Source organism: Mytilus edulis, chromosome 9 (assembly GCF_963676685.1).
Source record: "Mytilus edulis chromosome 9, xbMytEdul2.2, whole genome shotgun sequence".
NCBI classification, from domain to species: Eukaryota; Metazoa; Mollusca; class Bivalvia; order Mytilida; family Mytilidae; genus Mytilus; species Mytilus edulis.
In genome coordinates, this window is record NC_092352.1 from 56596016 (window position 1) to 56622182 (window position 26167).

General features: G+C 31.5%; 1 protein-coding gene and 1 long non-coding RNA gene across 2 annotated transcripts in view; both read left to right on the forward strand.

Annotated features, from left to right (window-relative positions):
• LOC139489809 (uncharacterized) overlaps positions 1-26167 on the forward strand; it is a 204321-nt gene that overhangs the window by 71981 nt on the left and 106173 nt on the right. Inside the window, exons 71-93 of the mRNA XM_071276656.1 lie at positions 5844-5984; positions 6537-6722; positions 7158-7289; positions 7806-8000; positions 8474-8506; positions 10185-10316; positions 10721-10906; positions 11941-12078; positions 12969-13154; positions 14180-14311; positions 14880-15065; positions 15865-15999; positions 16409-16600; positions 17529-17663; positions 18305-18502; positions 19348-19476; positions 20943-21131; positions 21668-21799; positions 22247-22432; positions 22998-23144; positions 23415-23606; positions 24208-24348; positions 24703-24891. Of these exons, the coding sequence (XP_071132757.1) occupies positions 5844-5984; positions 6537-6722; positions 7158-7289; positions 7806-8000; positions 8474-8506; positions 10185-10316; positions 10721-10906; positions 11941-12078; positions 12969-13154; positions 14180-14311; positions 14880-15065; positions 15865-15999; positions 16409-16600; positions 17529-17663; positions 18305-18502; positions 19348-19476; positions 20943-21131; positions 21668-21799; positions 22247-22432; positions 22998-23144; positions 23415-23606; positions 24208-24348; positions 24703-24891 (3612 nt within the window). The remainder of the gene's footprint in view (positions 1-5843; positions 5985-6536; positions 6723-7157; positions 7290-7805; positions 8001-8473; positions 8507-10184; positions 10317-10720; positions 10907-11940; positions 12079-12968; positions 13155-14179; positions 14312-14879; positions 15066-15864; positions 16000-16408; positions 16601-17528; positions 17664-18304; positions 18503-19347; positions 19477-20942; positions 21132-21667; positions 21800-22246; positions 22433-22997; positions 23145-23414; positions 23607-24207; positions 24349-24702; positions 24892-26167) is intronic.
• LOC139489811 (uncharacterized) lies at positions 368-2743 on the forward strand. The gene is made up of 2 exons (XR_011656241.1): positions 368-489; positions 2529-2743. It is a non-coding gene; the product is annotated as an uncharacterized lncRNA (long non-coding RNA).

Sequence of the window (26167 nt, forward strand, 5' to 3'; positions counted from 1 at the left end):
AATCGCGATTTTTCATAGAGGGCGACAGTATCGCGCCATCGCGGCAATTTGTTTACATCGTGTACCTGTGATTTTTCGAGAAATTTATCATCAAAGACAATTAAACTTGTGTCATTTCATCATCAATTAGTTATATAGGTAAGTTTTACAGGTGACCATGCTATTTTTTCTTCTTAGAAGATTTTATTTTACAAGAAACGAACATCTGAAAGTGGCAAGTGACGTTGTTAATTTGGGAGATAAAAATATGGCGGGTGTTTTCCCCTTCTGAAAATAACTGACACATTTGCATCCTATTGGCTATTTAAATATAAAATGACCAAAAATAGTATCTATGATGATAGGAGTCCCTAAATATTTGCATAAATACCCATCACTCCGTGTCAAATTGTAACTGAGGCTGCGAAAAGGAAGCACACAAATCGACGCCATTTTTCAACAGATTAAGGTTTCTGAGCTCACGAAATCCTAGTATTATTACTTTTAATGGTTAGTAGAAAGATATTAATACTATCCATAACATAATTTGTTGATCTGATCGGGTTATGGCTACATGTTTGCCTCTTTTCGATTCTTAAATCCAGTAAATTTCCGTAGACTACATGTAAATAAACGCCCCTTTTCCAGCGTGAGACTTCAATTTGAATAAAACTTCAATTTTGGCAGGTCAATGTTAGCATTTAAATTTTAATTAAAGTTTTGCAGTTGTGTAATGCATATGTGCTGATTTGTTTGATTGTCTCGAATAGTAAAAAGGTGAATATTTTTATTTTTGAATCCAATAAGTGACAAAAAACACAAAAAACAAACAAAATAAAAATATATGAAAAAAATAACTACCCCAGGACAAAGGGGGGTTCCAACTATATGTCCCCATTCAAATGCATTGATCGTCCCCAAAAAGGGAGATTCCAATCCCTGGAACCCTATCCCTGGATCTGCCACTGGGAACTATGATTATTAAAACGTATAAAGAATAAGGCAGCAACCATTTGATTTTCTGGGGGGGGCTATGTTTTTTTTTTCTGTGCAAACTTTTTTTTTCGCCTTTGGCGAAGAACAATCTATTTTTTTCACGACACGTCGAAAACAATTTTTTTCTTTCAATTTTAGCATTACATATAGTGGCAGCTGAGGATGAAACAAACAATTTTTTTTTTCACAGGGTCAAAAACAAATTATTTTTTTCCCCTAAAACTTGAAACAAACTTTTTTTTTCCAAAAAAAACCATAGCCCCCCCCCCCCCCCCCAGAAAATCAAATGGTTGCTGCCTTAGAGAATTATTACTATAGGAACAAGAATAGAGAAAATTTACCATAAAATAAGCAAAAAATAGAGCAAATGACATGCTAGTCCAAATTATTATGAAGTCTGACAAGACTACTTTTTTTCTGGGACGACTTCCAATGCATCCCAGAAAAAAATCTTAATATTCTTAGCAGCAAGCCTTAGGTCTGGTCATAATCATTTTGAACTACTGTAAATTCAGAAATTATTGCCTGCACTTATTATTGCGATTTTGTCATTTTAAACTTGAATGCAATTTTAATTTTTACGATTTTGAGAAAAGTCATGCTTAATTCAGTTAAAATATTACAAAATGCAAGTTTTAATTATAGCGTTTACAACTCTGTCGCATTTTTCGCAATAATAAAAACCTCGCAATAATTTCTGAATTTACAGTATTGATGTGCTAATTTATATATTGAGGAAAGAGAAATTATGGACAAAAAGTATAAAAAAAATAGAGACCAATGAACTAAAAGATTAAATGATTAAGAAATGCAGAACACCCCATCCAGACCCTTGTCTATGTGAACAACAGTACTATTATTTTTGCTGAATAGTGCATATTGGCATGTAAAATATCTTTTAAAAGATTTCAGGTATATGAAATATTCACCAGTAGGGAAGTATAAATTCTGCCCCTCCTTCCATGCTAAAAAAAAATTATGTGATTTATTGTTGAATTTTATTGCCACCTTCAGTATTGGCTTGGTGTTGTGGCCAGGTTTTATTGGGTTGGATACATTTATTATCAATTACTGGTATGAAGAATTAAAGATATGAATGATTGAATGAAAAGTTATCATTTAAATAACAGATACATGTACCTGTAAGATAATTTAATGTTGCATATTACGTTATACTTTATTAAAACATTATTTATATCTTTTAAAAAGGTTGATATGGTATTATGGTGATGAATTTTAAATACTAAGTAAATGAATTTATAAGTAGGAAATTTTTCCAAAACATCTGTTGGTGTGTATTTCTAGAGAACCTTTTTCGGGACGTCTGGATTGCAATCATTGGGTAATTTAATAGCTCAGGATTTCGAGATTAATCCTTCGGATTCCAGTATTTCCTTTCAACATTTTTTTTTTTAATTGGGACCTCAGAAGATCATGTTTTTGTCAGTAGACAATTAAAATATATTATAATTTACCGATCATATAGCAAATATTGAGAAGTTTGAAATTATATTCATTTGATAATATCATCTGCATAAATTATATATTTTCAGATAACAATAGGAATAAGAAGAGCAGGATTTCTATATTGAGGATTTACATGTATGGGACAGAGGACTATTTGACTTGATTTTACTTTAAAAAAAAATTTAATTTTAACAATAGTTCTCCTTAAATGTTTAAAATACTTTTTACATATTTTTCATTTTAACATTATTTTTATGACTTTGTATTTATTCATCATTTAATAAACTTTTATTTCTAAACATTTTTATATTTTCAAATATACATACAATGTGAAACACTCCACCATTTTATATTGATAACGTGGGGTAAATGTACATGAGACACTATACTGTTGCAATACAATATTACTTAATGTCATTGAAAAACCTGAGATTCATTGATGCAAAGCTAGCATATTCATAGGGCCCCCCTTTCATAAAAATTGGTTGATTAAATAGGGAATCACTGGAGCGGGTCACTCCTAAGTTAGTCAGCAGCAGCAACCCCTTACCCCCCCCCCCCCAAAAAAAAATAGAAAAAGTTCTGGATCAGTCACTGGTATCAGAAATATACATGTATGTACTGTAGTATTTGAGACATAAGAAAAAAAAAAGATATAAAAAGTCAAAATGATGGTCTTTTATTCTTTATAAGGTTTGAATGACTTTAATGGAAAGTTTCTAGAATTGTTCACTTCTCCTAGACATAGTGAGGTCTCTCAAGTAGCCTATCATGACATGACTTTTCACTGTTTTGCTTCCATGTAGATTTCAAAGTGTGGTAACCCCTGCACCTAAATAAATCATTTTCAGTAGATACATATCTCTTTTTTCAGACTTTTTGATGAAAAGTTTAAACTAATATACAAATTAGAAAAAAGAAAACTGATCAACTTGAACCCACAACATATAATTGATCTCATGTGCTCTGGAAAAATAAGCAGATCCTGCTCCTTGTGTAGTATTATGAATGAGATGTCTATGTACCCTTTCCCTAGATATGTAAACACATGATTTTGCAAATTATTGCAATTGTGTGCTTTTAGAATGGAGTAAAATGTGTGAAAAGGTATTCTATTGCAGAAAAATCACCACACAGATATAGGAATGGTATGATTCTTAATAAAGAATAGATCATGTGTCCAAGAATTGTTTTCATGTAAACTGGTGTAAAATAAAAATATGGGTCAAGCAGTTATATCAATGCAACAAAACAGGATCACCAAAATCAGAGTGAGACATTCATATACCAGACCTTGGAAGTGATATAGCATTTTGTTAATGCTTTAAATGGTCATATACATGTAGCTCTAACATGTATTAAGAATTTGATGTACTAGGCATTGGGCATTCCTATTGAATGTAATTAATCTCAAGTTCTCAAGAGTTAAATATGCCCCAGGGCCCAGAAACACTCAAACATGAATAGTTAGTCACAGTGTACATCAGGTTGCTTGATAAGCATAATAAGGACAGACATTTATAAACATGTGTGAGTGTTTAGGCTGGCAATTCTTGTTGATTGGTACATGTACTTTTTAAAATTGACAAGTTGAAACATTTCAGATTTATAATAATTTACAGAATCAAAGAATGACTGTAACCATTACCCTAAAAATTGGCTTAAAACAAAGACTAGCTGAGTGCTTACACTTTGCACTTTTGCATGCTTATTCAGACAACAACTTTTGACTAACTGAAATTTTTTTTGTTGAAAAAAGGGGGGTAGGTCTACTTCCAGACAATGGAAGTTATTTATATGGACAAATTCGTTCATAGATTAAATCAGTTTCAATGTAATACATAAATCTCGCCCATAAATCTGTTATACATCAGCAGCATAATTAAATAACTACAGAAAATGTGATACGAGGAGTTTGAGCAAATTGTAAACATCAACAAATGACGTTGTAAAGCCTTCAACCACTCAACGTTTTAAGAAAAATATATTTAAAATCCTGAAAACATCATCACCCTTCGTTGTCTCAATCAGTAAAATCTGACATAATTTGCTTGATTTTGCACCGAAATAACTCCCAAAACGTCTGAAAAATGTTGAATTTTGACCTCCGGTTGAAGTATTTATTATGTAAACAAGACTCAGAGTGACGGGGAATCCTGTACATAGTCATGTGCCCATATGTTTCTAGGTCACATTTATTTATATCTCGACCAATGAAAAGCTTTAGGATGCATTTGTGTCAGTTGTTTGTAGTCGTGGGGATTACCCGCGGTTTTTTGGAAATCAGCGGAGGTAGTCTTTTGGATTATCATATTTCAGTAACGGAGCACTTATTTGAATACCGAATTTGGCAGTCGTGTGACAAAATCTATTCTAATGAAAAATTAAACTCAAATACTGATGGATGATAAGTTGTTTTAATAGATTTATTGTCTGAAGCACAGGCTACGTTTTTGTTTACACGCTGGTTACAGCGCCACCTCAAAATTTTAAGATTATGTCCCCTTTCCCGCGGGACTACCGGAAGTAGCTCTTCAATGTCACTGGCTTTCCCACTGATAAAATAAATCATACTTACAATCCTATAAGTCTGTAACTCCACTGTATTGATGTATTTCCTAAATCAGTCCATCAATCTGTATAGTTATATTATTGCAATTACCATACTAAAGGTGAACTGTTTTATTTTGAATTGCTATAAAAATGTCAAAACTAAGCTTTTATAGAGTTTTTCTTTCGAAAAGTATTCTATATTTATAAGAATCACACACTATGTGAATAAAAACATTTCATATTCAGTAAAATATTTGAAATTGCAATATGTTTGTAGGAAGGGGAGATAATCGCTTTTTGGTTTCAAAAAGTCTTTATTCAAAAGAATAGTATTTTAGGTTATCTCCCCAAGGAAGCATATTGTTATTTCATACATATTTTACTGAATATGAAATGTTTTTATTCACATAATGTGTGATACTTATAAATATAAAATACTTTTCGAAAGAAAAACTCTATAAAAGCTTAGTTTTGACATTTTTATAGCAATTCAGAATAAAACAGTTCACCTTTAGTATGGTAATGACTGTAATATAACTATACAGATTGATAGACTGATTTAGGAATTACATCAATACAGTGGAGTTACAGACTTATAGGATTGTAAGTATGATTTATTTTATCACTTTGCACTTTCACATTTTGGCTGAACAGTTTGTTCAAATTTTTGACCAGTTGAACAATTGGATTTAATAAAACAAATTGCAATTGGGTCAAAATTTTGAATGAGTTGCAATTGGTGAATAGCAACACTAACAGTCAAGTCACTGTAATATAGAATCTACCTTTTATGATAGGAGCGGTTTAACTTTCTTTCAGATGAACTAATGTTTTTTTCTTTTTTTCAGAGTCGCTATAATACAGTTTCAGTACGATACTCTATCAATTCTGGAAATCCTGAAGCAGACGCTTTCTTCCAAATCAATGCTGCCACTGGCAGGATCACAACCAAGACTTCATTGAGTCAAACAACATTAGAAGAATTCAGAGTAAGTATTTAATGAATAATGGATAGATTTTTCACTTTGATTGATTGGTTGTTGGTTGATAAACACCAAGGGTCAATATACTTTGAAAAGTAATGGTCATTAATCATGCTTATCTTATTTGTAAAAATTTAGTTTTCTTTGATTGAATTCAGACATGCAAATGACAAGTTTTCTTTAATTTAACTTAGACATGAAATACTAATTTTTCTTCGATTCAGCTCAGACATGAAAATAAAAAAAAATCTTTATTTCAAACAAGTCAAAGACACTGGCAGGAATACAATGCCTTTTCTTGAATATAACATAACAATATATATATTTCTGACAGTAACTGATATTTGAGCATATTACTAAGAGATTATATATTTTCTTTTATTAGGTGAATAAATGTCACATTATTTCACTGAAATATTCAAATTACCATTAATGAATACAACATATTGAATACATTGATAATTCAAATCAAATTCATGTTTATGACAGGACTGTTAACAAAGAATCCAGTTCACATTAAAAGCATAAACTTATCACTTTTCTTTTATCTTTTATTAGATACCAATTGTTGCTACAGATGGTGGCACCCCAGCTCTAACAGACACTTCCACGGTGACTGTAACTGTTGAGCGGAACTTAAATCAGCCAGAGTTTACTGATGTTTCATACACCACGTCCATCTACGAGACGCAGACTCCTGGTGTTGGTTTCTTACAGCTGCTTGCCAGAGACTTAGACGTGGCAGTAAGTAAAATAGTTCTTGTCTTGTGGACTTCCAAAATTTGGCAGGAATAAGGTAGGGTATGTCATGCTTTATCTTAAACAAAGTAAACTAGATTCATTATAATTCATAGGCTACCAATTTGCAAGGATAATACATGGATGTGATCTGGGATTTAAATGAAGTACAAATTTTCAATAGGTTTGTATGCAAATTTAAAAAAAAATCACAATATCAATGAAAATACATTTTTTTCCCCCATAATCCACAAAAATTGGTTTCCACAAATAAAAGAATCCCACAGTAGTTCAGATAAGTGCAGATGAATACTTTTTTAATAGCCACTAAGTGCTATTACTAAATAGAATGACTTCATATTTAATAAGAAAATTGTTAGTGATATACTTTTCAGATCATTCTGACACTTATTAAAAACTACATTTTTTATTTCTTTGCAGTCTCCTTTCAACACAATCAACTATGATGTATATGGTAACACTGAAGCAATGAATTTCTTTGGAGTATACAGACAGTCTGGACTTGTTTATCTGAAACAGTCACTACTGGAAAAACCACAAACATCATTTTCTGTAAGTGTGCTTATAGAATTGATTTAACACCAACAATAGACGTAATTACACTTGTATGCAAATATGTCTGTCAGGCTGATTAAGTAAAATCAGACATCACGATTTAAAAAGATTGACGTCACAATTAAAAAGTTATTGTTGCTTGACTTCCGAAATGTTATTATTAGAGCAGATCTAATGACATTCAGAGACGTAGTTAAGCTAAATATCAAAAGTGGAAATATGTTTATTTTAATAGGGTAGTGTTTTTTTTAGGAGTTTTGATGTACAATCTATGCAAGAAAATTAAATATCTGTTCGTCTGCTAAGAGGCGACCATTTTTTTAAAATTATTTATAAACTTTTCTTTCATTTAATATGCAAATATGCGTCTTTTTGTTTGTTTCACTAGTTACAAGTATTTAATCCTTCAAAGACATACTTCGGAATCTTAACATTTATTTTTGGATAAAGATATTTGACAGTTGTACATGATTTTTTGTTTGTTTTTTAAAGTAGTTATCTCCCCTTTTTTAGTTCAATGCCATGCTAACAGATGGAGGTTCTACACCAAAGATGTCTCCTGTGAATGGAACAATTACAATCAATGTGATTAGGAATGATTTTACGCCACAATTCCAGGGATTACCCTACATTGGAGATCTAGACGAAAACATACAACAGAGTGGTTTTGTTGTCTTCAAAGCCTCCGCTACTGATGGTGACCCTTCTGTAAGTTTAAGTTGTTATGCAATAGTAGAATTATAGAGGGACCATCGTGAAAAAAAATTGGTATCTTCATATTTTTAGAAATGCTGAAAATTTAGAAATTATTGTGATTTTTGAAGAATGAACAATGATGCAAGTTTAATAATGGCAATTTTAGGAAAAAGCTACATATCAGATATCAGAATGCAAATTCTTGTTATTACAATGCTCAAAGAGTCACATTATTAGCATGGCTAAAAATCCTTGCAATAATTTCTGATGTTACAGTAATGAAAATCCTTTAATTTTTATATGATCATTAAAATCAATTAAAAAGAATTGAAATAACTTATATATGAAATTTAGATTCAAAGCTGATAAAAACATTAACTAAGTGTTCAAGTTGATTTTCTCAATAACATTTATATGTATTGCATATTTAAAATGTGAAATATAGTTTAATATAAATGTATTTATGAAGTATTATCTGTTTGAAGGTGAATATAACAACCTCAAATGGGTCTATTGCTGTATGTAGCTATCTTTAAACTTCTTCTTATAGGGGTCACTCATAATTCTCCTACCTATTTTCAATGCATCTTGAGTCCAAATTATTTTATTAACTATGTGCTCAGATCCAGTTACTCTGTTTTCTTTTTCATATCTTATAAGTTTTGGAAAGGTGTGTCTCTAATTAATGAAAATCTGCTTTCGATCCCCTCATCATTTATAACTTGCAGTAAAGCATCGAGATGTGATTATTTTGCATAAATGTCACATAATATTGATTTGAGACAGATTTTTCTGTTTTGTGCATACTAAATCTGGGGGAATGTTGATCACAGAAAAACAATCTCTGTTGTGGGTTGCTATGCAAGTTTGCAGGTTTGTTGAAAAAAACATAGTTTAAATGCTAAAAATAGAACTTGATGAGCACTGAAAAAAATGTGGACCTAATATTTTGGCATATCAATCCCATTATCTGACTGTGAACTAATAATTAATTTGGGTGCTTTTAAAACAGTTTATAAATAAAAATTATGTGTGACCCCTTAATTTGGTTAAATGTGTCAGAATTTGCATGACTGGAGCTAATAAGAATGCATGAATTGCTAAAAATGGTTTGATGGGTTGTTTTTTAACAGGATTTCTCATGTTTTTATGTGACTATCAATCTAAAGTCTTGTTTTTATCTCTAATATGATGATTTTAAGGATGTTTTCTACTCTGTTTAAAAATAATAAGCTTTTTAAAAGACTGTTATAAATTGAAAGTATATAAATAAAGAAACTAAAAAAGCAGAAAAAATGGAGGATCCATGTGCTTGTTTTCGAGATGTAAGCTGTTGAAAATTTGGCGGGAAATAATTCTCTCTAGGTTTTTCTTTCACTTAACATTGGCACCTATTTTGTTTAAAAAAACTATGAAAAAATATCAAGGATTTCATAAGATTTTGAAATATGGCTTTTTAAATAATATGTAATTAGAATATGAAAAGAAAGGTAGAGGTTAGTGGGCACATTTTTTTAATGTTAATACATGGATAAAACCAGAGGATTCCGAAAATCTGGCAAAAATTCAAAAAGTAGAGGATTTATTGCAAACATCCTTAATGTTCAAATTTGGTTTTTAAATTGTTTTTAAGGGCTAAAATGTATTGATCTAAATTTCCAGCTATTGCATGATGTTGTCAGGTTAAAGCATATGCATGTTATTGTTTTTAAAAAGCACTTTTTAACTTGAAAGGAGAAAAGTTAAGTTTGAGTTTGAAAATCTGGAATTTCGTGAAGGTTGATTTCTTTTTATTACTATGAAAAATATTTCATCAATGTTGCAAAGAAAAAGACGTAACAATTAGAATGTTAAAGGAATTTCACAATAAGAATAAATGGTAGTGTCTAATAAATAAGAATATATGGTCTGATCAATTTCATAAAAGAATGTCAATTACTAGGTTAGAGTGACATCATAATCTTGTTATATTATACATCATTTTTAAAGAAATAAGTAAAATATATCACCTTGAAAGCTATATCAAACTAAATTTTCAAGAACACAATCTTTTGCTTTTTTTCCTCTAAATATTTTCAGCCTAATTATTATATCCATAATTAATTTTGAAAACCTACATGGGGTTTCATGTTATTAGATAATGGTGTTATAGATGAATAAGTTTCTATGTGTATAATGCATTGGTTGTATTTGTAGACCCATGATTTCGGACAAGTCCAATACAGACTTATAGGGGATGGAAGTGCACCAAACTACTTTTCTATCGACAATGATGGAAATGTTAGATTGAATAATGTCCTTCAAGGATCCTCTGCAACAGAATTCAATGTAAGTTTTTTAGATAATTTTACAATACATATTCTGTCAAGTTAAAAAGTATTACAGAGTCTTTGATTTTGTGAGAAGAAAAAATTAACCCTCTCTAATACATAAAAAAAATAACAAAATTGAGAATGGAAATGGGGAATGTATCAAAGAGACAACAACAGAATATTTAGTTTCTGGAATGCAAATTTTCTCTTATTTCCAAACAAGCACTTATAAACCTTGACACTGACATATTTTTAAACATTTCAGACTCACATCACATCACCAAATAAATGCCTATATGTTACAATTTTATGAAAGGCCATGGTGTGATTTTGTAAAATTTTGTCCATTTTCTATGGTCTGAGTGTCTGTCCATACTTATAAATTACTTGAATTCAAATTCATTGATTATTTTCTTACAGTTGAGAATTGAAGCGTATGACCAGGGAACACCACCTAAAACCAACACAACTGTTGCCTTAGTTACTGTAAAACGTAACTACCAGGACCCATTATTCAATGCCACTAGTTATTATAAAAGGATCCCAGAAACTTGGACATTGGGAGATGTTATACTTAGAGCTTATGCAACTGATGCTGATGCCTTGGTAAGTAACTTCAGAGAGGGGGGTAAAGGGGGCTATCTGCATGGAAGAACACAAAATAAAAATGCCATTTAACGATGAACGAACAATTAAAAATTTCTTGCACGTTGATGTTTTTACCGATTTCATGAAAAATAGTGAATAACATCCCTTTTCACGGCTGCACATGAAATAGAAATGACAAAACACGTTGCACGAAAATAACCCTTTACCACTCTCTTCAAAGTAAAGAATAATTTTTGAAATTTTACTAAATACAAATTGGTAGGAGCATATATATAGTTGAATCATTAATAGGATTTTGAAACAAGTTGTAAGCTTCTATTTATAAGTTACCTGATATTTTTACCTTTAAAGATTAATGTTCTTTGGATTTAACAGAAATTGTGTTTCTAAAAATAAACTTTTAGAGAGCTTTCGAACCAAATTTCACAAAAATATGAACACTGTATAGAAAAAATATACTGTAAACCAAATTAAGGTGGTACCCAACACCTGAGCTAAAATTAGTTTGGCTCGTTTAATTTTCTCAAAATTTGGACAAAGTATTTACTTTGACCCTCTGACAAAAATATAAAAAATTCAAAAAAATTGAACCAACCGTTTAATCAGAAAAATTACACTGGTTATACATTTGTATAGCAGTTTGACAAAAACTTATTTTGATCATTGAGAAGCTTAACATTCCTTTAACAACACCATGTCATTAAAACGTTCTGCTGATTTTACAGAGTTATCTCCCTGTAGTGTTAGGTACCACCTTAATTTCAAGTGTAATTTATTTTCACAAGTAGAAAAATAAAGTGAATATTAAACTTGTATCTTTCAATATTTAACTTCAAGTAAAGTAGAAAATAGCTAAATTAAATGGCTGCAAAGTGGACAAGAAAGGAATAAACAGGAATTAATGTATCCTTGAAAATAAGTTCGTTTGAAGTATATTTTCCACTGATTTGTAATTGACTTGTAAATGTGATTTTTTTTTTATAATAGTTGGATAATGTTTAGATCTTATGAATTATTATGTTTATTTGCAGGCTCCAAGCAATGTGGTGAGGTATTATATAACTGCTGGAGCAGACGACCAGGAATGTTTCATTATCAATGAAGTAAATGGTGACCTGACGTTGAAACGAAGCATGCTGTACAACCCTTGTAGAGCCTCTCGTTATGAGGTACTACAGCATGAAATTTTTCCCTCACAGATTTGAATATCTTCATTTATATATTTTTTTGTAGACAAATATAAATTCCTATACACGACACAAACGTACTAAAAATCCAATGGTTTACTGAAACAAAGAAAAAAACTGATACTCCACTGAAAATATTGAATAATAGATATAATAAATAAATTGGAAGAAAATAAAAATCAAATACACAGATCAAAAGTTATATTAATAGGCACAGACAATGGAGAAAAGTTGTATAAACACAAAAATCACTTAGGAAATGAAAACTCATACAATGCTTCATAAATCCTTAGAGTCAAAAGATACCAAAGGGATATTCAAACTCATAAACGAGGCTCCCGCAGGTTCAAAAAAGACCTTCCACCTCTGGGCTTTTTAGAGGCGACTTCCGACCTGAGAGCCTTCTAAAACCGACGTGCGACCTGTAAAATTTAGAAAAAACGACCTCCGTCCGACTTCTGTCCTCTGTGTTGGGAAAAAAGGACCTGCGACCTTTACATTTCCCTTAAAAACGACCTCTAAATTTAAAAGCGACCTTGCCATCTGAGGGGGATACCTTGTGGGAGCCTCATAAACCAAAAGAAAAAAACAACTGACAGTACCAGGGCAAAAACAAAAACAACCAAAAACAGTACACTAAAGACAAGTAAGAAAACTAAAGACTGAGCAACACAAAGCCCACCAAAAATTAGGGGTTATAAAGTGTTTCAGCAAGGTAAGCTGCTCCTGCTCCACATGCTTCACCTGTCTTGCCGCCCAATTTAGTACAAATCCAGTGTTATGTCTTACGAGTTCACATTTGAAAGTTTTTTTTTTTTTAGTAGAATGAAATAAAATTTAGCCAGTAAACACAATTTCATTTTGTTTTCCAGATGACTGTTACTGCAAGTGACCAGGGAACACCAAAGAGGGAGAAAACTGTTCAAGTAACTATTGATGTAGATCGTAACTTGAATGCACCAGTTTTTACAAACATTCCATCCGTTGCCTCAATTAATGAGGATATCCAGCCAAGTTTGACTGTTTTTACTGTTAATGCCGAGGATGGTGATACTCAGGTTAGAACTCTTTTTTTTTTCTGAGTAAAGTGCAATATTTTTCAGATCAGACATGTGTTTATATTTTACTGATTTGATTGGTGAAGAAAAGACTAGTAAATTTCAGATGCTTTTCTGTTAAGATATTGATCTCTACTACTCAACCAGCTTTAACCACCAGAAGGTGTCATTTCCCTTGACTTATATTTTTTATTTCTATTGTTAAGGTGGTACCTAACACCTGAACTAAAATTAATTTGGCTCGTTTATTTTTCATAAAATTTTGACAAAGTATTTACTTTGACCCTTTGACAAAAATATAAAAATTTCAAAAAATTTGAACCAACCATTTTATCAGAAAAATTACACTGGTTATATAGCAGTTTGACAAACACTAGTTTTGATCATTGAGAAGCTTAATATTCCTTTTACAGCACAACGTAATTAAAATGTTCAGCTGATTTTACAGAATTATCTCCCTGTAGTGTTAGGTACCACCTTAATTTGCAGTTTCAAATATGATATGACACAAAGTCAAGTTGTAAAATAAGGATGAAAAGTTTTTTGGGTGGTTTTGGAGGGGAAAAAAAGAGATACTAGAAAAAGAAAACCATTCAAACTGCTTGTTATATATTTTATAGATTAAGTTTCAATAAAAAATATGAAATTATTTCAAAATATTCGATTGTACATGGTTTTCACACATTTTCCATGAATATTCCTATCCAATTAGCCGATATATTCTAATAACCGATATTCGATTATCCGATGTATTTTGACTGAAATGTATAGGGAATGGTTCGGTGTTTTGAAATAATATTACAATAGCCGATATATTCGATCCGATTAGGTGGAGTCTACTGTAATTGATTATAAAAAGGCATAAGTGTGTACAAAAATATTTAATTTTGAATTTATATTAAAAGTTGTTATATAAACTTGAAATAATGCAGTATATATGTATTATGAATTTTCAGTGACGTACAAATGTAAACAAACTTTATTTCATATTTTACAGTTATAAAAACTGATATTTATTTTTTCAGAGTCCATTTAAAGATTTTACATTCAGTATGATTGGTGACGACACAGCTACCCAGTATTTCCAGATCAATGACACCACTGGATTGGTCAGTTTAAGACAAAGTGTGCTACCAGACACATTAGACCAGTACAGAGTAAGTTATACAGTGTTATTATTACTAGCATCAAATATTTGCTGCGGATTAACATATGCAAAATGAAAAAATAAATATTTGCTGCGGATTAACATATGCAAAATGAAAAAAATAAATATTTGCTCAGTTTTATTTTTCACACTTTTTATTGCAGGGACACTACATGTTTAGAATTTAATACAAATAATGCATTTTTCACACAAATTTTTAACAGCACTTTGAAAAGAAGTTTTAGAATATCACAAATCTGTTTGCTTATTTATAAGTTATGTATCTTCAAATCAAACTACATATGCTTTCTGAACTTTTTGTTTGGGTATTGTAAATCAGAGTTTCATATTCTTTCAGAGCACTCCTGCTTCATGCACTAATTCAAACTTTCTGTCAAATAGCCAGCAGTGCTGGAAAGATATTTTAAAGAGTGAACTGTAACAGCAAGATTTTTCTTGCCTAAAAAAATGTCTAAAGGAAAACAATATTTGTTGAATAGGTAGGATTTTGTGATTATTAAATATGATATTTCATATAAAAATACCCAAATAAAATAAATACATTTTTTGTATTTTAGTTGAGAATAATGGTGCAGGACAAAGGAACACCTCAACTGTCGTCTGTTGCTATTTTACAAGTTGATGTTACCAGGAATTTGTATCGGCCAGAATTCTTGAATCAGAACTATGTGGCAACTATTTCAGAAACACAGGCTATTGATACACCTATAATACAATTAAACGTGACAGACAAAGACACCAAAGTAAGGATTTGTTATACTTAACTATTGATAAACATTACTAGTCACCCACAATCCTCCCTATATATTGCTCCTAATTTTATTTTGGGACTATGGTACCAATACTCAGGTGCTAACTGTTTTGGGTCTGTACTTAAGAATTGAATGCTTCTTTTTGTAACTTCATTGGGGTGTAAAAGCTTTGACTGAAGTACATTTTGTGTGAAGCGCAAAAGCGCTTCATTCTAAATATGTACGCACGGTCAACGCTTTTACAACCCTATGAAGTTACAAAAAGAAGCATTCAATTCTGTTCATTGTTAAAGGTATAAACTGACCAAACACAGATTTAGGAGAAAGAACCACAAATTCATATTTTCTTTGTATATCAATAAAGCATTTTCTTTGTATATCAATAAAGCAATAAACATATTTACAAAAAAAGCAAAATCTAGTTGAAATTGATGGTACTCCAAATATAACCGCAAACATTACATTCATACAATTGTAATTAATTTCTTTTGCAACTTTTTAACTCTGAAATATATTTTAACCATTTTTAAAATTTACCTTTTTCCAACTCCAAATCATCTAAGAGATTTGCAAATTTTTGGATGAGGATCAGTTATAAATGAAGTAAAAGCCTTATTGGATCTAATAATTAGATGTTATGCAAATATTTCATTCTCTTTTTAAATATTAAACAATAGTTGTGTTTACCATTTAAGAATGTATAAATGATCTTTGATAGTGGAATAAGACAAAAAGTTTTTAGTTTTCAGTTAGGATTTTTTTCCCTTCAAAATGTTTATTTGTTTTTCAGTCTCCACACAACCAGCTGACCTATACCATACAGTCTACCACAGGTGCTCAGCAGTACTTCACTGTGACCCCGTCTGGTGCTATTGTGGCTATACGATCTCTAGCAGAGGATGGAGCAAATACTAACCCTTACCTTGTAAGTTTTGAAAATATGTTGTCATGAATTTTGCAACTTTTTATGAATTCATAGTTATGATAATTTGTATTCTTCAATAAATTATTTATACTACTAAAATAATGAGGTCCAATTTGTTAGCCGACATGATGTAAAAACGTTGAGTCAAAGAATTTAACTTTTTTATATAACTAAATATAGGACAAGAAAAAAAGTGCACCTCATTATAAGGACGACTTTATCAGATGTCATAACAAATACTAAATATAAGGTACTTTCATAAATCAGTCACTAACCCTGATTTTTGTGGATGTGTTTTAGCATAATATGATAATAAGTAGATGTAGGGGTAAATCACCATGAGGGGTAAAAGGAATCTTAAAAGGGAGGAATTAAAAATTGCATTAATGACATGGTTTTTTTTTTGTAGATGACAATAACACTGAGAGATCAAGGAAATCCAGTCTTAACAGCTATCACACAGGCAACTGTTAGAATCAATGTGAATAGGAACATTAACTGTCCTGTGTTTAATACTAACTCTCCATCGACTTACACCATAACACAGAGTCAGACAACATTGGTGTTTGCCACAGTCAGTGCTACGGATGCTGATGCTATCGTAAGTTATTACTTCTGTGATTGATAAGCTGTAAAATCCGAAATTTTGTGAATGTGTATTTTTTTCGTTAATTGCAACTTGATTAGTTTCGCAAAGATGAAAACTAGCAATTTTTAAGTTTATAGCTTTGTTTGTATGTTGCATTTCTTGAAATAGCTATAACTAATGGTGCAGTTTGAAAATTTAATTCATACTTACACACAAAAATTTCTGATATATATAGAATAATAGGTAGTTTTGTTTTTGATACTGACTATATCATGTGGAATATCTAGACGAACCCGTTAGGGCGAGTTAAGATATTCCACATAATATAGTCAGTATCGAAAACGAAACTACCTATTATTTTGTTTATCAGTAATTATGACGTCACCCAATGTATTGCCTAATATTTTCAGTGATACAGCCAGTACGTTGATACTCGAATATATTTGGCAGTAAGATCAAAGGGAAAATTATCAAGAAATTACCGATAAAACAGTAGAGGCAATCTTGACTATTCCACTAAAATCTTTTCAAGCAACGAACTATTTATTGTTAAAAAGAAAAAAAAGGATGCTCACTTTAATATTACCAAAAGATGTTTTATTTTTCAAAATACTTCATTCTGTTCAATTGAAGCAAATAAAAAATAATCTGAAATGTTGTCCTGAGTAGACTTTATATTGGAAAACCATTCAAGTGCCTATTTATTCTTCTCTAGATAATATTCCCCAATTTTCATGCAATTACTCTTCTTATTGTAAAGGAATGCTTGAAATACTGTTTGAAATATATTATTGTTACTCATGACATCACTAAGTAATACCTTAATTTGCACTAGTGTAATATGATATATTATTGCACTTTTGATTAAGATTACACTATTTATAGATATGTTGTTGCTGTACAGTAATAGATGTTATTGCAGAATGTTTTTATTTTACAGAATACACCCTTCAGTACAATAACATATTCTATAATCGGAGACGATGGTGCTACATCAATGTTTACATTAAATACAAATACAGGGGGAATTTCTAATCTACCAGCTCTGTACTCGGACAATGGACGTACTTACCAGGTAAGGGGAGATAAAAAGTTGTAATATTCAGTAAAATTCCATATTTTATCATAGGAGATGATGGTGCTACATCAATGTTTACATTGAATACAAATACAGGGGGAATTTCCAATCTACAAGCTCTGTACTCTGGTACTCTGACAATGGAAGTACAATGTACTTACCAGGTTAGGGGAGATAAAAAGTTGTCATATTTGTCATGGTTACTAGAATGTTTTGAGGAAACAGTTTTCTAAAGATTGCAGATTTGATAGAAGGGATCAAAAATGTATACAACAACACATTACATTTTTATTGTTACAATCTAATTTACGATGTTACTGTTGGTATTCAGTTCAACTCTAATTACTAATAGGCAATATTTTCAAATTCTGGTGTTTAACACACCATGCTAAAATTATTATTTTACATGCAGCCATGTTTCAAACCATCATGTAAAATACAATGCAAAGCAGATGATGAAAAAAAAAATCCACATTTTTCAAAATTTTCATTTGAAGGACGATAAAAAAATGTTTGAAGTTTTCTCTAATATATAGCATTTTGCACATAGTGATACTGTTAATTTTTTTCAATTGACATTGTTATCTTGTTTTACCTGTTAATTTTTCAATTGATTTTGTAATCTTGTTTACCTACAGTTGCGTATCCAAGCTACCGACGGAGGAACACCAGCTTGCAGCACAACCAGAGTGATTCTAGTGACAGTTGAACGTAACCTAAATGCTCCTCAATGGTCAGGCACCAACACACCTAATAATTATGTGGTGGAAATATTGGAAACTCATGATGTCACGGTTCCTGTCAAAGTATTGGCTGCTACAGATGCTGACGATAGGGTATGTCTTTATATTAAAATGGTCAATGAAGTATTACTCAATTTATTTCACTTGACTGGGCGGAGTTTAACCGATTTGCTCACAATAAACCAGTCCATCTATAGATAGGTGTTTTAGGATAAACTCATCAATGAAGTGTCCAGTCATTGTTTTTTAAATTCCTTTGATGACACTGATAGGTGATTAGAAATCAGTAATAATTATAAGGGCTATCATCCTTATCACACACATTTTCAAATAGACTGTCCTTATGCAAATTAAAACGTAAGCTCCGCCCGATCAGTTGAAATGAAATTGGTAATAACAATGAGTTGTCATTGAATGGGAGTCATAAACATTTGAAGTATGATCATGGTACTCACACTCAGAATTCAACCAATCAAAATACTAGATATTGTGTTTCAAGATTGAATTTTGTATTCTGAGTATTGAGTAAAGTTTTATGATCGTAGGTCTAGAAATCAGGGTTTACTGACTTATATTATAGTATTCAAGCAAGTTGCTATCAGAGATGCCCCTCATTGAAAATGTCTTTGATTTCCACTCACCAGAAAAGTGAACAATATGGCTGGCTGCAGATATTTTACAATATTAGTGTTCTGATAACCCAAATTTTAAGATATTAGTTTACAGATAACCCAAATTGGACAAATTTAATATGCTGTTAACCCAATCATCTATACTTTATCTGAATAGCTTTGGTAAAGCTAAAAGTAAACTAAACTAAAATGATACTAGGTAAAATTCAAAATAGTTTGAAAAACTTACCCACACTGTGAACTCAGAATAATATTTTTTATTCTCAATTATGTAAAAAATATTTTATAATCATCTTTATTTTTTAGTCTCCCAACAGAGATATCATCTATGAGTTTGATCCTAACTCCCAACATCAAGATTTATTTACAGTAGATCAGAATGGTCCTGTATATTTAAGAGGCAGTATGATTGGTAAAACACCTATACAGTATGTTGTAAGTACCAGAATTTATTGTCACTCTCATTTTTAAGAAGAATTGGATGAGTTTTAAAAAAATCAGATAATCTGTATTGCAACATTATTCTTTAGACAAGCATATACATATATAAAGTTGAGAATGGAAATAGGGAATATGCCAAAGAGATGCATTACCAAAAAGCAGGACACAGCCCAAGGCCACCAATTGGTCTAGAATGCAGTGAGAAAGTCCCACAACCTTAGGCGGCCCTCAGCTTGCCCCTAAACAAAAATGTGTACTAGCTCAGTGAAGATAGACTTCACACTGAACTCCAAAACATACAAGCGAACTAAAATTAAAAAACCTGCATGTTTATAATAATAACGATAAGGTTAACACACAAATTAAGCAGACACCATATCCTGATTGCAGCTTCTAGTATCTTTATTTGGCAAAGAAGTAGATATTAAGGTTTGGAATACCTCAGAAGTCAATAAATGTCCTAATATTCCACCGGAACTTCTTTAAGCTAATTGTAAGCATGTTCAAGATAATATGGTATTATTGCGTAACAATTTTCATATTGGCTTAGTTATAGGTCCGAGGGTACCATATTGGCCTGAGGCGAAGCCGAAGGCCAATATGGCTGCCCAAGGATCTATAACTAAGCCAATATGAAAATTGTTACGCAATGATACCTTTATTAATTAACCAGTCCAACACACGTAAATACACGTAATAATATCTTTATTAATAAACTAAAGTGTTACAATATTTTTTTAATTTCATTTCAAAAGAGATAAATATTTTTACCTTGAAGTGGAACTATCCAAATCTCAGTTTGTTTCTTTTTATTAGATGCAGGTGTCTTCAGCATTTTCTCATCTGATGAATTTTTCTACCCTTTTCAGTCACTATAAAGTGTTACAACTTAAATTTAGACGCAACACATAAATAGTAATTGGAAAGGTACTGCCATTGCATGTGTTACGCAGAAACTAATTTAAAATCGATGTGTACAATCGTGAAATTATGAGGTCGTCAAGAAATGAACTTTGTGATAATCTACTCGTTCCCCAAACCTGAAACAGTTCTATCGTCTGCCTTCAAAATATCTTTTAAATGAATGTGACCGTCTTTCGCCAGAAATGTTTGCCATACTGACATTTTCAGCATGTTGAAGATAACTAAATGACAACTGCGTCTTCAAAACAACTGTTTACTTTCAGTTACTCTAGAGTTATCGGGATTTCAACCGATTAGTCTAGAGCTAATCGAATATGCTAATATTGGGCTTGCTTAACCCGGGCCAATACGGAAAAATCCGTATTGGCCTTATAGGACAAAATTATCGATTTGGCAGTTTTACTCGTATTTAGTCAAATAAGCTCCAGTTAATTAATAATGTAAAATACTCTTATTGTAATTATATTTTAAAAAAAAATCTTTAAAAGGTTACTGTATACTGATAGTATGTAAGGAGTTTATGTTTATTATTTCAGTTGACTTTGTTTGCTCGTGATAAAGGAACATCACAAAAAAGTAGTCCCGTGGGGACACTTACAGTCAATGTTGTTAGAAATCAGAATACACCAATCATCAACAACTTGCCAAGGGAAGTAAATATCAGTGCCGGGCAGGGTACAAACCTGGAAATATTCCGAGTCACTGCTACAGATAATGATACAAGGGTGAGTGTTGTTTTATCTTACTGTAGTTAACCCTTCGTCAGCCCTATGGTTGTCTTTGGTGGTCAATCTTTAGAGAAGATTACTTTTGATTTTGAAAGAATAAACGTATTTACACTTTTGGTATTTAGCTGTATTTTGCCTCCGAATGACCTTAGATGTACTCTTATTCACCTTTTGACGTCAAGCAACAATTACTTTTTATTTGTGACGTCAAATGTTTTGAATTATGATGTTAAAGTTTAGGGGAACCTGTGTGATTTTATGTAATGGGGGACAAATTTGCATACAAGTGTAAATACGTCTATGCAACCAGATGATTATTGTAATGAATTACTGTAGCATACTGAACTGAAACAAACATTTAAATAAAAGTGATTGATCTTGCATGATTATCAATTGTTTGAATCTTTTTAATTTTGATGTTAACCTTGATTTTTGAACAAAATGAACAATTTTAAAGAAAACAATTCTAATAAGGGACCAAGTTTGTTCCCCCCAAAAAAACCTACATTGTGATATTTATTCTTTTGTTTTAGTCACCATACAATACCTTGACATTTGACCGAACTGGAGAAGGATCAGCGACTACTTACTTCAATGTTAATCCATCCAATGGTGCTGTGTTCCTTACTGCTTCAGTCAGTGCAGTACCTGATGAAAGATTTTATGTAAGTTTACAATATGTCTTCTGTTCTATGTGTACTAGGTTAGAGATAAAATGTAAGTATACATGTGCCTTTACAGTTTAATGTGTTCTCCGAGTGCTAGATAAGAAATATGTTATGCAGGGCCACATATGCCTCTTATTTTATATGAGTTCTCCAAGTGCAAAATAAGTTATAAGATTTTATGTAAGTGAGCATGTACCTTTACTGTTCTTTGTGCTCTCCAAGTGCCAAAAAAGAAGATTTTTTTTGCATGAGTACATATGCCTTTACTTTTTTTGGAAACTTTATGGAAAGAAAACTAGGTTATAGGTTATAGTCACAACTGTAAAGTTGTGAAAATTTGAAAGAAACTAGGTTATAGGTTATAGTCACAACTGTAAGTTGTGAAAATTTGAAAGGAAGTAGTATTTTTTTTTTTATTTGCATATTATGTTTTTTTCTTTGTAGTTGAGAGTAAGAGTCCAGGATGGAGGTGATCCCAAGAAATTTGACAGTAAAGTTCTTACGATAATTGTCAACAGGAACCTGCAGAAACCTGTCATGTCTGCTGGACAATACAATAAAAGGATATTAGAAACTCAGGCTGTTGGTGTGGAACTTGTTAAAGTCTTGGCAACTGATGGGGATAACTTTGTAAGTATTTATTATTTACTTTCCTAAAAACAGGTTGATTACAGACTGACATATATATATATGAAGATATATGTAGCCTTATTATAATATCATCTGTCTGAACTTTAAATATTTCATTTCAATGTTATAAAAAAAAAATTGTCTGTTACAAATCACGATGTATTGTTTTATGTGTACATGTCATGCTGCCCATCAAGAGCACTGAGCACTTGATTGGAGTAATAAATGTTCTTATTCTTTTTATTTTTCTTATAGCTTCTTTTAAGAATAGTGTTGACCACATAAAAGATTTTTGTTTTTATTTCTTAAATTCAATATTTTATAATGTTTTTTTTTAGAAGAATTTCTTCGTTTTTATTGATAAGAGTCTTAATTATTATACTTTTGTTAATCTAAACTGGCCTGTTAAAAGATGAACATGTCTTTTGGAAAATATGAAATAGTGAATTAAAAAAACATAAAATTGGGAAATCATAAAGAAGTGACTATCACTCAAGTAGTACACTTATTTTATGTAACAACTGTTTAATAATTTAAAACACAAACATATATTCATTATTTTTAGGCACCAAACAATCAATTGGAGTATTTCATTTCATCAAACAATGCTGAAGTCAACAAGTTTGTACAAGTGGATGCCGATACAGGATCTGTGTCCTTGAAACAGTCGATCAAGAATTTCACCAATGCTGCCACAGTTTTCACTGTTTCTGTAAGTGACTTTTCAGTTCTATGTTCATAATTTTTAGTTTAATGTTATTTTTTGTTGGGTGAATTTTAAATATTTGTTTGCCAAAAAAATTATATATGGTCCCATGAAACAATTTGTTATTTTATTGCATTGTTATATCACCACTTTTAATTGGATGACGTCTTTTGTAAATAAAACAAATGTTAAATTATTTAAACTTGGTCAAAAATTCTCAAATCTTTCTCATCTTTTTGAAATTTTTATTTGAGCCAAAATTAATTTTTATTCCAGTTCCAAGTTTCCGCTAGAGATACAGCAGCATCACCACTGACAGCAGATAATCCACAGATCGTTCAGCTGACAGTTGTACGTAATACACGACCAAGGTTTACAAACACAGCGTCATATTCTAATACCATACCTGAAACTACCCCTGGTGGACAGATTGTTTATGCAACAACAGTATCTAACACAGACACTGACGTAAGTGAAGAACTTGCCAAAAGATCCTTAAGTAAATTTGCTGTTTCAGAGTCTAATGCATTATGGGTAATATTTTCAAAAGATTACACCAAAAGGTTGTGATTGGTTTAAAATGTACTAAACAATGGAAATTCAACCAATTTTATATTCATTTTGGTGTATAAACTATAAGATTACCCATAGTTCTTTAGATTCTGAGGTGAATTCAAGGAATGTTTCTTGCAATTTTTTCAATTCAAATTAATGTCTTTAATCATGAATGTATCTCTTGTTTTATTCTAATGGAGAGAATCAAAAGTTATATTTTAAGTTTCATATAATGAATTTCAAATTGAAAATTATACATTTCACATTCATGAATCCATTAGTCAATGCATTCTCATGGAGGATTACTATATTCATGGAGGTATATCAGCTTTGTTAAAAAAATTGAAAAATTCTTGAAAATTTGTAAGCATTTTGAGCTTATCTATTTGTTTTACACAAGTTATTTTATAATTATTTAAAAATGTTTATCAATATGAAAGAAAATGCAGTTTATTAAACTTTCTTATTTGAATTGGTTTCACTAGTTATGAATAAGATTTTTTATCTTTTCTAGGCTCCATTCAACCAGCTAGACTATTCCCTATACCCTGACAGTACAAACCAGGCTAGTCTATTATTTGAAATTGATTCATCAGGTGTAGTGAGGGTCAGGACAGGAGTTAATCTAAACCAGACAGCACAAACACAGTTTGATGTAAGTTGATAAAATCTAAGTGTGTAATTTATTTGTTGAGGTGAGGTGGGGACAGGATAGAGTTCGGCAAGAGGATAGCTTTCTTCTTTACCATATATCCGACATGAATCTCAATAATTTTTTTTTTCACAATGCATTTTTATTTTAAGCAGGATTTCTTTTTTGAAATCACTATTTTTTCAAAAGTAGGCTTATTGTTAATATTTTATTGAAATAACCTAACACCAAATGTAAAACAAATTACCATGGGCAAATGATCGCAAATGGAAATGTCAAGGTTAAAAGACATTTAACATATTTTATACAAAGATTCAAACATGATTTGTTCTTAATTTTGTGAATATTTCTTTTCAGGTGAGAGTAGTTGTAACTGACAGAGGTACTCCATCCCTGTCTGATGTTGCCCAGGTAACCGTTACTGTAGAGCATAACCTGAATCCTCCAGAGTTTGGACATTCCAGGGTATTGACCAAAAGCATTGCAGAGACAACAGCCGTTGGTACCAAAATTGTTACACTCAATGCTACGGATGCTGACAAAACTGTAAGTTTCCTCAATATAGAGCCTCATGGGGTTTTTGTCGAGCCTGCAACTTTTGTTGCAGAAAGCTCGACATAGGGATAGTGATCCGGCGGCGGCGGCGGCGGTGTTAGCTAACTTCTTAAAAGCTTTATATTTTAGAAGGTGGAAGACCTGGATGCTTCATACTTTATATATAGATGCCTCATGTTACGAAGTTTCCGTCAGTCACATGTCCAATGTCCCTGACCTCATTTTCATGGTTCAGTGACCACTTGAAAAAAAAGTTCAAATTTTTTGTAATGTTGAATTCTCTCTTATTATAAGTAATAGGATAACTATATTTGATATGTGCGTACCTTGCAAGGTCCTCATGTCTGTCAGATAGTTTTCACTTGACCTCGACCTCATTTCATGGATCAGTGAACAAGGTTAAGTTTTGGTGGTCAAGTCCATATCTCAGATACTATAAGCAATAGGGCTAGTATATTCAGTGTATGGAAGGACTGTAAGGTGTACATGTCCGACTGGCAGGTGTCATCTGACCTTGACCTCATTTTCATGGTTTGGTGGTTATAGTTAAATTTTTGTGTTTTGGTCTGTTTTTCTCATACTATATGCAATAGGTCTACTATATTTGTTGTATGGAACGATTGTAAGGTGTACATGTCTAGCGGGCAGATGTCATGTGACCTTGACCTCATTTTCATGGTTCAGTGGTCAAAGTTAAATTTTTGTGTTTTGGTCTGTTTTTCTCATACTATATGCAATAGGTCTACTATATTTGTTGTATGGAACGATTGTAAGGTGTACATGTCTAACGGCCAGATGTCATGTGACCTTGACCTCATTTTAATGGTTCAGTGGTCAAAGTTAAGTTTTTGAGTTTTGGTCCTTTTAACTAATACTATATGCCATAGGTCAACTATATTTGGTGTATGGAAATATTTTATGATCTTTATGTCAGTCGCACAGGTTTTATTTGACCGTGACCTCAATTTCACGGTTCATTGCACAGTGTTAAGTTTTTGTGTTTTGGTCTATTTATCTTAAACTATAAGTAATAGGCCAACTATATATGTTGTATAGAAGCATTGTTAGCTGTACATGTCTGCCTGGCATGGTTCATCTGACCTTGACCTCATTTTTAAGGTTCATTGGTCTATGTTTAGTTATCTTGGTTAATGTTAAGTTTATGTGACAGTTGTTATAAAGCTTAGCTTTATACTTAGGACTATCACCATAATATCAACGATTAGTATAGAAGGCGAGACATTTCAGCGTGTGCACTCTTGTTGAA